Here is a 17051-nt window from a genome sequence, read left to right as displayed (position 1 = left end):
CTGTACCTCAGCTTCCTTATCTGTAAAAACAAGAATCATACAATAGCTCCCTCACATAATAATTCAATAATTATTATTAAAATATACTCAAAAGAAAAAAAAAGCATGTAAAACACTTAGAACATGGATATCAAAATGGTTAAACTTCCCAGGACTGAATCTGACCACTATCACTCACTAGTTCTGAGACCCTGGGAAAGTTATTAGGGTAACATTCTCCACCTCATAAGACTGTTGTGAGGAGTAAATTAACTGAGTTTAGAACAATGCCTGCAATACATGTTTGTTAATAAATAAAAGGAAAACATATGTATTAAATAAATGCCAGCTATCACTAAAAAGAAAAATCCATGTCAGAGTATCTCCTTTGCATTTTAGAAAGATAAATCTAGCTTAAATGCTAAGCATGACCTACAAAGGGGACAAAAACACAGGCAGGGAAGGTTATGAAGGCATTTCAACAATTCAGGAAAGAACCAAGGAGGATCTGAACTAAAGTTATGACAGAGTGGATACAGTTGGAAGATATTTAAGACTCAACTGGACTTGACAACTGATTATACAAGGGGAAATAGGAAATGAAAATTAAAACCATAAGAGGGAAAAAAATCAAAGATTTTCAGATTTTATCAAAAGAATGAATTGGAATGGCATTTGGGATTCTATAAGAGGTACGAACTTCCTGTGGAGTAGAAGTTCCAGAAATATTAGATGGGAGGTATCTGTAAACATCAAGGTGGAGCAATCTAGCCAACTGGATATGATGAAAAAGAGTCTAGAGAGAAGTTTAAAAATAGTTTTGGTTTTACCCATTTGGTTTTACTCTCTAGAAGTGCCCATGATGAAGTTCATGTGCCAATCACTGGCATTTCTGAGACATTCCTAGAGTTTTATCACACTGGCTTCCCTTTTTACTTCCTCAGGAACTTAATAATCTTTTCATTAGAGCCCCTCACCCTGCTAAATGTTAAGTAATTATAACATCATATAACTTTAATTAGGGGTCCCCTTATTAACATTTGCCCATCAAGAAGAATCTATTTATGATAAACCTGTATTTCCTTTCTAATCTATTAGTTCTCTGTCCGTAGCAAAACATTCCTCTGTAGTGTCAGAAGACATTTGTAAACTGTATTGTGCCTCCTTGTCTCCCCCCAATCTTTTCTAAACACACATAACTAAACATGATTAAAACATACTGAAAGTCACCAAAAGGAAAGCAATCATTTGGAATTACTTCCTCATTCAATTACATTAAAAAAAAAATAAGTACAGAGACTTTTTTGAGGAGAAAGAACTTAAATCTTTCTTACCTGATGCCCCTATATTTGCCTTATCTTCAGGAACCAGATTTTTATCTTTATTTAAATCTTCAACTAAAAGTCTGTCGAAATGCTCAATACAAAGTCTGCTGTCGATTTGATATAACAAAGCAGGGCAAAGGTACGTAAATAGATCAGGTGAGATTGGAGAATTGGCCCGATGACCATAGTATTTTAACAACTGAGTGACGTTCAAACACTGCAAGGAAATTGATAAAACAAATTAAGTAAGAGTACTTTAAGAAGATTATGCAGAAAAATAAAATATTATATAGTAAAATATATTCTAAATATTATTTGAAAATAATCTGCAATATATAGATACCTATTACAAAGAATGATTTTTGACAGGAATTTATGATAGGAATACATTCAACTTGATTATCCAAAACTTTTAATAGATTTGAACCATTTTCCACTGCAACATATAAAAGATGATGACTTTCTGCCATCAATAAGAATGACTTAGAACTATATTCCCAAGATCCTTAAGGGGTGAGGAAAAAAATCACTTCCCTAGTCAAAGTGCAATCATCAATCGCTCAAGATTCTTATTTGTGAAACAGTGTTAAACAGTTAAGAGTTCTTTAACAACTTTATATTAAAATATACAAGGATATAGACATGTTCACTAAGGTACCCCAAAAGAATATCATATAGGGGAATTCTATCCCAATGCTAAAACTGGAGGATTAAAAAAAGGCAGCTTTATCCACTGGTACTTTAAGTACAAAATATAACAAAACAAAGAAGAAAACAAGTAACAAAAAATTCTGGACCCATCATATAGTAAAAACAAATACATAAAATTGAGGCAAAGGACATGGCACTACCTCTTTTTCATACATATGCACTCTGGTTGCATGCTTGCTTATTTTATCTATGGTACAAAAAACAGAATCAAAACATACAAACAAAAAAATGATTTTTTTCAGGCCTTTACATGAGATACTACTACCCTATCCAATGCATAGAATATTTCCAGAAATCTTGAAAAAATCCTCAGTATGCATCAGGCCTATGAGGATACAAAATAACAAGTCTGATGATCCAGACCCCACAAGTAGAATACAAAAAGTAAACATTACTGATAATGTCTAGTTATTATCAACAAGGTTCTAGGATATTACCCATAGTAACAAATTAATATATTTCTTTAAAAGTACACTAAGATTTTAAAATTTGCTAAAAACCAAATATCTAATGATTTGTCCAGTAAATAAACAAAGATATTTACTTAGATATAAAACACACTTCCATAATAAGAGACAGAAACAACAAAGGTTGAGGTCATTTTCCACATTAGATGGTGCTGCTTTTTCTACATCCGAACAATAAACAAATTCAACAATTTTTTTAAACTTTAATGAGGGCTAAATATAAGAATACATAAGGGTGTTGATACACTTTTAATGAAACAAAAATGTTTTTAAGGTGAATAGTTTTTTAAAAAATCAAGAAGGAACCATCAAATGTGAAAGAATTGTACATCTGTTGAAAGCATAAGAAAAGACTAATATGAGCAAGTAGGTCCTATGATAAAGTGACAGAGAAAACAAACCTACCACATGTGCAAAATACCTGACTTCGTAGCTAGATCAATAACTGGGAACCACTCCATAGTTAGTAAGTTAACAATTATGAAAAAAAACTGTCTAGGAACTTCCCAAGAAAACAGTTTGAACAAAAAAAAAGTCTTCAATTTTCAAATATCTAGAAACCAGCTAACAGTAACAACATGTAAACTAATTTGGGGAGTCAAAACAAGTCTTAAGCAAGAGAGTAAAATAAGGAACAAAAATAAGGAATATATTTTCTAACAACCTTTAAACATTTAGGAATTGAAGGAACCCAAATTTGAGAACGAACAATGCAAGTGAAAATGCAGCTAAAAATCTTTAATCTGATTTTGATTCCTTAATGTATTTTGTAACTGGAAATAAGTTTGAATATGGTTGACTATTCCTCTGTTACTTCTCTTTTTACCTAAAAATGCTCCACAATCATCTGAGAATTACGGAGCAACCATCTTGTTCTGCTTACCTCATGTTGCCGGTCATCTTCGTTATGATCTTTGTGACTAGCAGCTGCATAAATTGCACTTTTTTTAACATGCGGTGCTTCTCGCTTTCTAGTATGTCGAAGTTCACCTTCGTTATCAGGATCAAGATCTTGGTGTCCGTGACCAGGATCATGACCATTATGTTCTGGAAGACGTACATGAAAATGACCTGGGTTATGTACACGATCAGGTTTGTGGACCCGATTATGCTCGTACTGTTCACCCTGATCATGGTTAGGGGGAAAACCTGGTGTAATAACCTCAGAATTTTCATTACTTTTCTTCCCTTTTCTCTTCTTCTTTCCTTTCAGTAGCTTACTTTCAGATTGTTCCTGTGTTTTATTGGTCTCTGTAGAAGGTTCATGGCTAGGCTCCCCATGCTCACTGTGAATAATGGAATCATTAGGAAAATGGCGAGTAGTGTTATGATCAAGGTGATGACGCAAACAATGGTGATGACATAAGCGATGATTACGGTCATGCATATGTTTATCATCAGATTTGACAGACACTTCAATTGTCTCTTTCTCTGGATCACACTTATGGCTTCTTTTTGTTGATACACTGGTCACAGTTTGATTTTCTGAATTTAAATGACTATGGGAATGCTGGTGGTTATGTGAGTGAAAATGCTTTCCCTCTTGAACTGCCAAAATATCTAAGTGAGAAACATGATCGTGGCCAAGATCCTCATGATTAATCTCAACTACTTTTATCTCTCCAAGGCCCAAGTTTGTTAAAAGTTTCTCCAGACCAAAAAAGGATAATCTTCCATTTTCACCATAACGATCAAAAAGTTTTTCAATATAATATTTTTTTTCATTTTCAGCATCCAGCACTGAAAATTTGCTCGACTCCGATTCTGTCATTCCACGATGGTGTCTGTGATGCTCTTCAGAACCATGGTCATGTTCTTCATGGCAATGGTTGCAATGATGGAAAATAAATGTCAGCAAACAAATGAGGCAAAATTTTGTGTGCATATGTACCTTCATTTCTATTTTTCCTAAAGGGAAAGAGAAACAAGCATTAGTTTATACTTATGCACACTCAAAATAAACAAACTTACCAGCAGTTGCCAATTCACTAGGCAAATTGTTTTACCCCATTTTTTTCATGCCTATGAATCATTCTTTCCTTCTTCAAGCTCCTATAAAAAATGGCCCCTTTTATCAAAATAGTGTACAGCCCTTCAAATTAATACAAATTTGCTTAAAACTCATCTGCAAGACTACTCTGACTCCCTTTAAGCACAATACTTTATACACATTTATACAGTAAATGTTGGTTCCTTCCTATATGGTCCTTTACAAAAAAGTTTACCCAACTCTGTTCTTGAGGTCCTGGTCAGTGCAATAAGGCAGTAAGATGAAATGTGTGATAAGATATGTAAGAATCAGAAAGAAATGAAACTGTCATTATTCACAAATGGCAGGATTGGGTATGCAGAAAGTCCAAAAGAATCTATGAGAATTAATAAGTTAATTTAGCACAGTTGCTGGATTTAAGGACAATAACCTAAAATCAATTGTATTTCTCTACACCAGCAATAATTAGAAAATGAAATTAGAAAAAGTTTACCATTTACAGTAGCAAATAACTAGAAATAAATCTAACAAAAGATGTGCAAGACCTTTTCATAAAAAAAGATCACATATTATTGAGAGAAATGAAGGACCTATATAAATGGATGGCTTTATCATGTTCAAGATTGGATGAGACATAGATCCAATGTAATCCCAATCAAAATCCCAGAGATAATTTTATGAAAATTGATGAGGTATTTTTAATGTTTACATGGAAACCAAGGGCCAAAAATGGACAAGACACTCTATCTACCAGTTACTAAAGACTGTGGGTATCTGGTGTAAGAACAAATAAATAAATAACATAGTCTAAAAATAGGAAAAATTCCCTTTTCCTTGGTGCTTGGTCAACTAGATTTCGATATAGAAGAAAAATAAATTAAACTTGACCCCTACCTCACACCATATGTAAACATCAATTATAGATGGATTGTAAATGTAAATCTAAAACAGTAAATTTTAAAGTAAAACAGGGTCCAAAACTGTGCTGCACAATATGGTAGCCACTTGTCAAGTGCAGCTACTTAAATTTAAACTAACAATTTAATTAAAAATTCAGCTTCTTGGGAGTTCCCTGGCAGTCCAGTGGTTAGGACTTGGTGCATTCACTTTGGTGGCCCAGGTTCAATCCCTGTTTGGGGAACTAAGAACCCAAAAGCTGCGTGGCACGGCCCAAAAGAAAAGCCCCCAAAACAACAACTGTTTCTCAGTCACCTAATTACATTTTAAATGCTCAATAGTCACATGTAGCTCATGGCTACCATACTGAACAGTGTAGACAAAGAACATGTCAATCATCACAGAAAGTTCTACTAGACAGCATGCTTCTAGAATATGGAAATATGATGTGAGTCATTCATGCAATATTAAAGTTTTCTAGAATAAACAGGTCAAAGTCATTGTCATCCTATACTTTATATAACCCACTATATCCAAAATATTATCATTTCAACATGTAATCAGTATAAAAATTATTAATGAAATTTTTACATTCTTTTTTATACTATGTCTTTGAAATCTGGCATGTATTTTATACTTACAGACATCTTAATTCAGACTAGCCACATTTCAACAGCCACATGTGGCTACTGGCTACTGTACTGGAAAGTATAGATCTAGAAGATTTATTTGGGAGACTAGCTTCAAGACCTTCAAGATAGGACATAATGTGCATTATGAAGGAAAGACTGATCAAGTACACTACATTAAAATAAAGAAATTTCTATTCAACAAGAGATATCATTAAGAGACTAAAAAGGCAACAACAGACTGGAAGAAAATTATGGCAATGTTACTAGTCAATATATAAGGAATTTCTACAAATCAATATGAAAATTATGAGACAACTCAATGGAAAAATGGGAAATTTGAACGGGCACTTCATAAGAGGACAGCCAAATTACTAAGAAGCATATGAAAGGATTCTCAACCTCAATAGTCATCAGAGAATTATAAATTAAAATCACAAGTAGATAGATACCACTATATACCCACCAGAATGAGTAAAGTATAAAAGATGTAGGCAAGAATATGGATCAACTGGAACCTGCATATACTGCTGGTGGGACTGCAAATTGGTATCTTATGGAAAACTATTTGGCAGGATCTGCCAGAAGTTGAACATAAGCATATCCACCCACATAGCAATTCTAGTCCTGGATATATGCAGAAATACATGTACAGAGACACAAAAAGACATGAATGAACATGAAAGTTCACATAACTATTATTCATCATAGCTCAAAACAGGAAAAAGGCCAAATGTCCATCAACGGTAGAATGGATAAACAAAACAATAATTTTACAATGGAATACTGCACAGGAATGAAAATATAATCACAGATTCACACATTAACACAGATGAATCTCACAAATTGAGACTGAGCCAAAGATAAATGCTAAATAAACTATAGAGCAAAATTCTATTTATATAAAATTTAAAATGGGCAAAACTAAACCACGACAATGATTATCTTTTGAAGGGAAGGTAGAGGGTAATAACTGGGACTGGAAATTGTAGTAATGTTTTCTTTACTTGAGTAATGGTTACACAAATATGTTTACTTTGTGATAATTCATTGTACTTATCATACTCTGGGTACTTTTCTGTACACATACTGTACTTCAATTAAAAGTTTTTAAAAATCAAATTTTCTCCAGTGAAAACCAATTAGAAAATGTAATTATAAACAAAAATTATTAGGCTCCTAGAAATAAATAGAACAAGACCATTAAAAGGAGAAATGTATATGACATTATTTGCAAAAACTGGAGAGACACCACCTACATGGATGGAATAAATGGCATAAGGTATATAAAGTCTTCCCAAGTGTATATGCAAATCTAATTCAGTGTCAATCAAAATCCCGGAAGCTGTCTGCTTTTCATGAGACTGCATAAGCTAATCTAAAAATTCATATGGATGAGCAAAAACCCAAGGACAACCAACACAGTTCAGAAAACTAGTAAGGTGATAAAGACTTCTTTTTATAAAGTTATATAACTAAAATAACAGAACTGGCAGAGGGCCATACAGATAGACCAAAGAAACAACAGAATTCAGAAAAAGAATCAATAGGGGCTTCCCTGGTGGCGCAGTGGTTGAGAGTCCGCCTGCCGATGCAGGGGACACGGGTTCGTGCCCCGGTCCGGGAAGATCCCACATGCCGCAGAGTGGCTGGGCCCATGAGCCACGGCCGCTGGGCCTGCGCATCCGGAGCCTGTGCTCCGCAACGGGAGAGGCCACAACAATGAGGCCCGCGTACCACAAAAAAAAAAAAAAAAAAGAATCAGTAATATTGATTGTGAAAAAATAGTTCTCCCTCACACCATACACAAATGTCAATTCCAAGAGGATTAAAAACCCAATGTGAAAAACAAAAAAATTCTTAACTTTTAGAATAAAATATAGGAGACTATCATGACTTTAGGCTAAGGAAAGACAAAAAAAAGCACAAACCTTAAAAGGAAATTTTAGATAATTTAATTAAACTAAATTTTAGATAAGATGCAAAAAGCACAAACCTTAAAAGGAAATTTTGATTAATTTAATTATACTAAATTCTTTAAGTATTACTCTACAATAAAGAACACAATAAACAAAGTTTATGACAAGCTATACACTAAAAGATATTTGCAATGTGTATATATAAACAATGCATATAAAAGATCACTATTCAGAACATATAAAACATATATATATATATATATATATATATAAATACAAAACACTCCAATACTGCATAGACAACTATACAAAGGTTATAAACAGGACAGATGGTTAAGCAGTGACATGATCACTAATAATCTGGATAACACACCAAGACATTAAGAGGCAAAAATTAATATCTGAAAATACCAGGTGTTAAGCAAAAATCTAATGTAAAGAAATAGAAAATATCTTACACTGCTGGTGGGAGTATAAATTGGTGCAACCATTTTGGGAAGCAATCTGACATTTACTGAAGCTGAATATGAATACACTCCACAGCCCCAAAATTCCACTTTTATCTATCTATCTACCCTAGAGAAACTCTTACACTATGCACAGGAGACAAATTCAAGAATCTCTAACGCAGTATTGTTGATTTTTTTTTAATGTTAACTATCTCGTAAATAACAGAATACTCAACTAAAAGTGGGTAAAACAAAGAGGAAAATTTCACATTAAAAAAGTTGGGGAAGGGCTTCCCTGGTGGCGCAGTGATTGAGAGTCCGCCTGCCGATGCAGGGGACACGGGCTCGTGCCCCGGTCTGGGAAGATCCCACATGTCACGGAGCTAGACCCGTGAGCCATGGCCGCTGAGCCTGCGCGTCCGGAGCCTGTGCTCCGCAATGGGAGAGGCCACAACAGTGAGAGGCCCGCGTACCGCACACACACAAAAAAAAAAAAAAAAAAAAAAAAAGTTGGGGAAAATGGTGGTTTCAGGACAATTACACAAGCAAAAGCCCAAACTCTCTCATCCTCAGATCTTTCTCCTCAGAATCTCAAGAAACTGCTGTTGCTACAACCACTCCATCCTTGCACAACCATATCCAAAGCGGGAAGGTTTATCTTTTTCTTTTCATCCAGGGAGAAAAATCTTTCCTGAAAGTTCCTCTCAGATTTCCCTTAACATATCTTTCATCAGGGCTGTACTACATACACAAAACAAAACTGGTAAAGGAAGAAATTACCATGATCGGCTTAGACAAATCGACATTCATTCTCTTGAGATTGGAAAGAAGCCACCTTTCCTATGCATATGGAGGGCATACTAACAGCAAGCAAAAAGGAGGTAAATGAGGAATGTCAGTTGATTATATAACCATTAGTGCCTGCCACAAACCTAAATGCCCATCAGTAGAAGAATGGATAAAAAAATATGGCATACTTATGTAATTAAAGATTATTTTAAAGTTATAAATGTGTGACTATGAAATACACAACAAACACAGTTCTCAGAAACATAAAGAGTAAACTCCAAAAAGGTACATGTCATATCATTTATACACAATTAAAAACATGCAAAATACCTTAATTTGGGTTCTACATACATGTAGCAAGAGCTTAACATGGGGATGATCACGTTCTAGAGAGTGGCTATCTTTCCAGGAAGAAATGAAGGGGAGTCAGATGGTAGAGGAAGTATGCATATTTAGCTGCATCTGCAGTGTTTTATTTCTTAAAAAGTGAGGGGAATCTGAAGCAATGTGACAAAACATTTAATATCTGTAAAAGCAGCAGGATTCAGGTGTGTGTTATACAGATCCTCCCCGACTTAAAGATGGGATTATGTCTCAACTCATCCTAACTTGAAAAATATCATAAGTTGAAAATGCATTTAACATACATAATCCACTGAACATCATAGCTTAGCCTAGTCTTCCTTAAATGTGCTCAGAGCACTTACATTAATTAGCCTACAGGTGGGCAAAATCATCTAACACAAAGCCTGTTTTATAATAATAATCTCATGTAATTTACTGAATATTGTACTAAAAGTGAAAAACAGAAGGTTGTATGGGTACAGAATGGTTTACCTTGGTGATCGCACAGCTGACTGGGAGCTGCAGCTCGCTGCCACTGCCCAGCATCACAAGAGTGTACTGTACTGCATATCACTACCTTGGACAAAGATCAAAATTCAAAACGAATGGTTTCTATGAATGCATAATGCTTTTGCATCACTGTAAAGTCAAAATATCGTAAATCGGAGTCCATCTGTATTGTATATACTTTTTGTAAGTTTGATACCTAACCGCCATCAGTGATTAATCAACATGTGTTGGAGGAACAGCAGAAGCAGTATCATGGTTACCTGGGAACTTGTTAGAAATGTAAATTCTTGCACCCCACCCAGACCTACTAAATCAGGAACTCTGGGGTTAGGGCTCAGCAGTGTGTCATTCAATCTTCCTAGTGAGTCTGATGCTAGCTAAAGTTTGAGAGCCACTACCTATACAAATAAATTATATAAACACTCCCATTTATTTCAAATGGTACTTAATTACATCGAATATTATGATTACCTGAATTAGGTTTAGTTATCACACGTGGTTTAAGAATTTTAGAAAATAATTAGTCTATAAAATGTTTAATCCCAAAGCTACATTAAGTTTGAGATTTTGTTTTTAATCCAAACGCTTCAGTTTCTTATATAATAGTCTCATAGATAAAGTCACCATTTAAAACATACAGTTTTACCTATACACTAATGAAGATGAAAGGGAACAGATTAAGACAATCGCTATTAAGCAGAAAGAGGACATTACACTCCCTACAATTACCTTGGTTTTCCACTTGGAGATGCTAGTGAAAGGCGATACTCTGAATGAATGTTGCTGTGTTCATTTGATATGTAAATGTCTTGTAGTTCCTTCAGTGAACATTATCTCACTGTCAAATGAATAGGTACCAGTGGTAAAAATAAAACATACATATAGGGCTTCCCTGGTGGCGCAGTGGTTGAGAGTCCGCCTGTCGATTCAGGGGACACGGGTTCATGCCCCGGTCTGGGAGGATCCCATATGCCGCAGAGCGGCTGGGCCTGTGAGCCATGGCCGCTGAGCCTGCGTGTCCAGAGCCTGTGCTCCGCAACGGGAGAGGCCACAGCAGTGAGAGCCCCGCGTACCGCAAAAAAAAAAAAAACAAAAAATAAACATACATATATATTGATCAGGCAATATCAAATGAATGACTCCATGAAACACAAAAACTGTGGGTGGTCTATATGAGTTTTAAATTGTCATTTGTGTCTACTTTTTGAGTGTATAGTACTCAATTTGTTTACTGCAAAGATTCTAATATCTTAAGTCACCTAATCATTTACATTCAAGAGAGCACGATAGGAATGCAAAATACATGAGTGACATCATAAAGGTAATATTAAATCTCTGTTAAGTATTTTGTTTGCTTTTTTGTTTTTTGGAGTGGGGTTTGTTTTTTTTTCTTTTTGGCAGTACACGGGCCTCTCACTGTCGTGGCCTCTCCTGTTGCAGGGCACAGGCTCCGGACGCACAGGCTCAGCGGCCATGGCTCACGGGCCTAACCGCTCTGCGGCATGTGGGATCTTTCCGGACCGGGGCACAAACCCGTGTCCCCTGCATTGGCAGGCGGACTCTCAACTACTGCGCCACCAGGGAAGCCCTCTGTTAAGTACTTTTTAAAGTAAATCATACATAAACTTTGCAACTTTAGTTTAGAACAGCTATATAGCAGGTGTGTGCCAAAGAATCACTTGAATGAAGCATTTGTCAGCATAGACTAAGCAGCTATTGTAAAGAGACTTCTCTCAAAGGGCGGTGGCTTAAGAAACAAGCAAGTTTATTTCCCTCTTAAAAACAGTCCAACACTTTAAGTATACCCTGCCACTCCCTTCTGGCCTGCACCCAGCATGGATCTCATTCAGATTCGATGCAGAAGTCAAAAGCTTTTCAGACAAGCAAAAGCTAAGAGAATTCAGCACCACCAAACCAGCTTTACAACATATGATGAAGAAACTTCTCTAGGTGGAAAACACAAGAGAAGAAAAAGACCCACAAAAACAATCCCAAAACAATTAAGAAAACGGTAATAGGAACATACATATCAATAATAACCTTGAGTGTAAATGGATTAAATGCCCCAACCAAAAGACAAAGAACGGCTGAATGGATACAAAAACAAGACCCATATATATGCTGTCTACAAGAGACCCACTTCAGACCTAGGGACACATACAGACTGAAACTGAAGGGATGGAAAAAGATATTCCATGCAAATGGAAATCAAAAGAAAGCTGTAGTAGCACTAGTCATATCAGATAAAATAGACTTTAAAATAAAGACTGTTACAAGAGATAAGGAGGGACACTACATAATGATCAATCCAAGAAGAAAATGTAACAATTATAAATGTTTATGCACCCAACATAGGAGCACCTCAATACATAAGGCAAATGCTAACAACCACGAAGGAGAAATTGACAGTAACACAAATATAGTAAGGGATTTTAGCAATGCACTTACATCAACAGACAGATCATCCAAACAGAAAATAAATAAGGAAACACAAACTTTAAATGACCAGATAGACCAGATAGATCTAATTGATATTTATAGAACATTCCACCCAAAAGTGACAGAATACATTTTCTTCTCAAGTGCACATGGAACATTCTCCAGGATAGATAACGTCTTGGGTCACAAATCAAGCCTTGGAAAATTTAAGAAAATTGAAATCGTAACAAGCATCTTTTCTGACCACAAAGCTATGAGACTAGAAATCAATTATAGGAAAAAACAGTAAAGAAAACCAAATACATGGAGGCCAAACAGTGCGTCACTAAATAACCAAGAGATCACTGAAGAAATCAAAGAAATTAAAAAATACATAGAAACAAATGACAATCAAAACACCACAACCAAAAACCTATGGCACACAGCAAAACCAGTTCTAAGAGGGAAGTTTATAGCAATTCAATCTCACCTCAAAAAACAAGAAAAATCTCAAACAATCTAACACTACACTTAAAACAGGTAGGGAAAGAAGAACAAAGAAAACTCAAAGTGAGTAGAAGGAAAGAAATCATAAAGATCAGAGCAGAAATAAATGAAATAGAAATGAAGAAAACAATAGCAAAGATCAATAAAACTAAAAGCTGGTTCTTTGAGAAGATAAAATTGATAAAACCTTAGCCAGACTCATCAAGAAAAAAAGGGAGAGGACAGAAATCAACAAGATTAGAAATGAAAAAGGAGAAATCACAACTGACACTGCAGAAATACAAAAGATTATAAGAGACTACTACAAACAATTATATGCCAATAAAATGGACAGCCACAAAAAATGGACAAATTCTTGGAAAGGTACAATTTTCCAAGACTGAACCAGGATGAATTAGAAAATATCAACAGACCTATCACAAGTAATGAAATTGAAACCATAATTAAAAATCTTCCAGGGCTTCTCTGGTGGCGCAGTGGCTGGGAGTCCGCCTGCCGACGCAGGGGATGCGGGTTCGTGCCCCGGTCTGGGAAGATCCCACATGCCGCGGAGCGGCTGGGCCCGTAAGGCATGGCCGCTGAGCCTGCGTGTCTGGATGACTGTGCTCTGCAACTGGAGAGGCCACAACAGTGAAAGGCCCGCATACCGCAAAAAAAAAAAAAAAAAAAAAAAATCTTCCAGCAAACAAAAGTCCAGGACCAGATGGCTTCACAGGCAAATTCTATCAAATATTTAGAGAAGAGCTAACACCTATTGTTCTCAAACTCTTCCAAAAAATTGCAGAGGGAGAAACACTCCCAAACTCATTCTATGAAGCCACCATCACCCTGATACCAAAACCAGAAAGATATCACAAAAAAAAGAATATTATAGACTAATATCACTGATGAACATAAATGCAAAACTCCTGAACAAAATACTAGCAAACAGAATCCAACAGCACATTAAAGGATCATACACCATGATCAAGTGGCGTTTATCCCAGGAATGCAAGGATTCTTCAAATATACCCAAATCAATCAATGTAATAATCCATATTAACAAACTGAAGGAGAAAAACCATATGATCATCTCAATAGATGCAGAAAAAGCTTTCGACAAAATTCAACACCCACTTATGATAAAAACTCTCCAAAAAGTGGGCACAGAGGGAACCTACCTTAACATAATAAAGGCCATATATGACAAATCCACAGCAAGCATCATACTCAATGGTAAAAAGCTGAAAGCATTTCCACTAATATCAGGAACAAGACAAGGATGTCTACTCTTGCCACTCTTATTCAACATACTTTTGGAAGTCCTAGCCACAGCAATCAGAGAAAAAAAGAAACAAAAGGAATACAAATTGGAAAAGAAAAAGTAAAACTGTCACTGTTTGCCAATGACATGATACTATACATAGAAAATCCTAAAGATGCCACCAGAAAACTACTAGAACTAATCAATGCATTTGGTAAGGTTGCAGGATCCAAAATTAATGCAAAGAAATCTGGCATTCCTATACACTAACAATGAAAAATCAGGAAGAGAAACTAAGGAAACATTCCCATTTACCACTGCAATAAAAAGAATAAAATACCTAGGAACAAACCTGCCTAAGGAGGCGAAAGACCTGTACTCAGAAAACTATAAAACATTCATGAAAGAAATCAAAGATGACAAAAACAGATGGAGAAATATACCAGGTTCTTGGATTGGAAAAAGCATTATGAAAATGACTATACTACCCGAAGCAATCTACAGATTCAATGCAATCCCTATCAAACTACCAATGGTATTCTTCACAGAATTAGAACAAAAAATTTTACAATTCATATAGAAACACAATAGACCCCGAATAGCCAAAGCAATCTTGAGAAAGAAAAATGGAGGAATCAGGCTACCCAACTTCAAACTATACCATAAAGCTACAGTAATCAAGACAGTATGGTACTGGCACAAAAACAGAAATACAGATCAATGGTACAGGATAGAATGCCCAGAGATATACCCACACACATATGGGCACCTAATTTACGACAAAGAAGGCAAAAACATACAATGGAGAAAAGACAGCCTCTTCAATAAGTGGTGCTGGGCAAACTGGACAGCTACATGTAAAAGAAAGAAATTACAGGGACAGCTTCAAGATGGCAGAGGAGTAAGATGTGGAGATCACCTTCCTCCCCAAAAATACCTCAAAAATACATCTACATGTGGCACAGCTCCTACACAACACCTATGGAACCTGGCAGAAGACCTCAGACTTCCCAAAAGGCAAGAAATTCCCCACGTACCTGGGTAGTGCAAAAGGAAAAAGTAAAAACAGAGACGAAAGATTAGGGACAGGACCTGCACCTCTGGGAGGGAGCTGTGGAGGAGGAAAAGCTTCCACACGCTAAGAAGGCCCTTCACTGGCGGAGATGGTGGGTGTGTCGGGGGGAAGCTTTGGAGTCACGGAGGACAGCGCAGCAATAGGGATGCAGATGGCAAAGCGGACAGATTCCCACACAGAGGATCGGTGCTGACCAGCACTCACCAGCCTGAGAGGCTTCTCTGCTCACCCGCCAGGGCAGCTGGTGGCTGGGAGCTGAGGCTTGGGCTTTAGAGGTCAGATCTCAGGGAGAGGACTGAGGTTGGCTGCATGAACACAGACTGAAGGGGACTAGTGCGCCACAGGTAGCTGGGAGGGAGTCCAGGAAAATGTCTGGAACTGCCTAAGAGGCAAGAGAACATTGTTTCAGGGTGCACGAGGAGAGGGGATTCAGAGCACCACACAAACAAGCTCCAGAGACGGGCTCGAGCCATGGCTATCAGCACAGACAGAGACAGGCATGAGACGCTAAGGCTGCTACTGCAGCCACCAAGAAGCCTGTGTGCAAGCACAGGTCACTATCCACACCTCCCCTCCAGGAAGCCTGTGAAGCCTGCCACTCCTAGGGTCCCATGATCCAGGGACAACTTCCCCAGGAGAACACATGTCATGCTTCAGTCTGTTACAACGTCACACCGGCCTCTGCCACCACAGGCTCGCCCCAAATTCCATACCCCTCCCTCCCCCTGGCCTCAGTGAGCCAGAGTCCCCTAATCAGCTGCTCCTTTAACCCCATCCTGTCTGGGCCTGGAATAGATGCCCTCAGGCAACATACATGCAGAGGCAAGGCCAAATCCAAAGCTGAAGCCCAGGAGCTGTGTGAACAAAGAAGAGAAAGGGAAATCTCTCCCAGGAGCCTCAGGAGCAGAGGATTAGACCTCCATAATCAAACTGATGGACTCTGCAACTGTGGAATACCTGAAGAGACAACGAATCATCCCAAAATTGAGGTGGTAGACTTTGGGAGCAACTGTAGACTTGGGGTTTGCTTTCTGCATCTAATTTATTTCTGGTGTTATGTTTATCTTAGGTTAGTATTTACAGCTTATTATCATTGGTAGATTTCTTTATTGATTTGGATGCTCTCTTCCTTTTATTTATTTTTTTCCCTTTTCTCCTTTTGTGTGCATGTGTATGCTTCTTTGTGTAATTTTCTCTGTAGAGATTTGCTTTTACCATTTGTCCTAGGGTTCTGTCTGTCCTTTTTTTTTTTTTTTTCAGTATACTTTTTGGAGCTTGTTATCATTGGTGAATTTGTTTTTTGATTTGGTTGCTCTCTCTTTCCTTCCTTTTTTTTTTTTTTACTACTTTTTAATTTTTAAATATATTTAAAAATTTTTTTTCTTTTAATAACTTTCTTATTTTATTTGTTTGTTCGTTTATTTATTTATTTTCTCCCTTTTCTTCTGAGCCGGGTGGCTGACAGGGTCTTGGTGCTCTTGCTGGGGGTCAGGCCTGAGCCTCTGAGATGGGAGAGCCGAGTTCAGGACACTGGTCCACAAGAAACCTACCAACCCCACATAATATCGAATGGTGCAAGATCTCCCAGAGATCTCCATCTCAACGCTAAGACCCAGCTCCACTCAACGACCAGCAAGCTACAGGGCTTGACATCCTATGCCAAACAACTAGCAAGATAAGAACACAACCCTGCCCATTAGCAGACAGGCTGCCTAAAATCATAATAAGTTCACAGACAACCCAAAACACACCACCAGACGCAGTTCCACCCACCAGAAAGACAAGATCCAGCCTCATC

The 17051-nt window shown here is 37.0% G+C and overlaps 1 protein-coding gene across 9 annotated transcripts in view; it reads right to left on the bottom strand.

Moving 5' to 3' along the window:
* SLC39A10 (solute carrier family 39 member 10) overlaps positions 1 to 17051 on the bottom strand; it is a 152568-nt gene that overhangs the window by 36867 nt on the left and 98650 nt on the right. For all 9 annotated transcript variants that reach the window (XM_079923955.1, XM_079923954.1, XM_079923956.1 and 6 more), the window contains 2 exons: positions 3366 to 4390; positions 1314 to 1521 (listed from right to left, as the gene is read on the bottom strand). In XM_079923955.1, coding sequence (XP_079780081.1) covers positions 1314 to 1521; positions 3366 to 4379 — 1222 coding nt within the window. In that variant the 5' untranslated portion in view covers positions 4380 to 4390. The remainder of the gene's footprint in view (positions 1 to 1313; positions 1522 to 3365; positions 4391 to 17051) is intronic.

This window comes from Stenella coeruleoalba (assembly GCF_951394435.1).
Source record: "Stenella coeruleoalba genome assembly, chromosome: 6".
NCBI classification, from domain to species: domain Eukaryota; kingdom Metazoa; phylum Chordata; class Mammalia; order Artiodactyla; family Delphinidae; genus Stenella; species Stenella coeruleoalba.
This window is presented reverse-complemented; position numbering and strand designations above follow the sequence as displayed.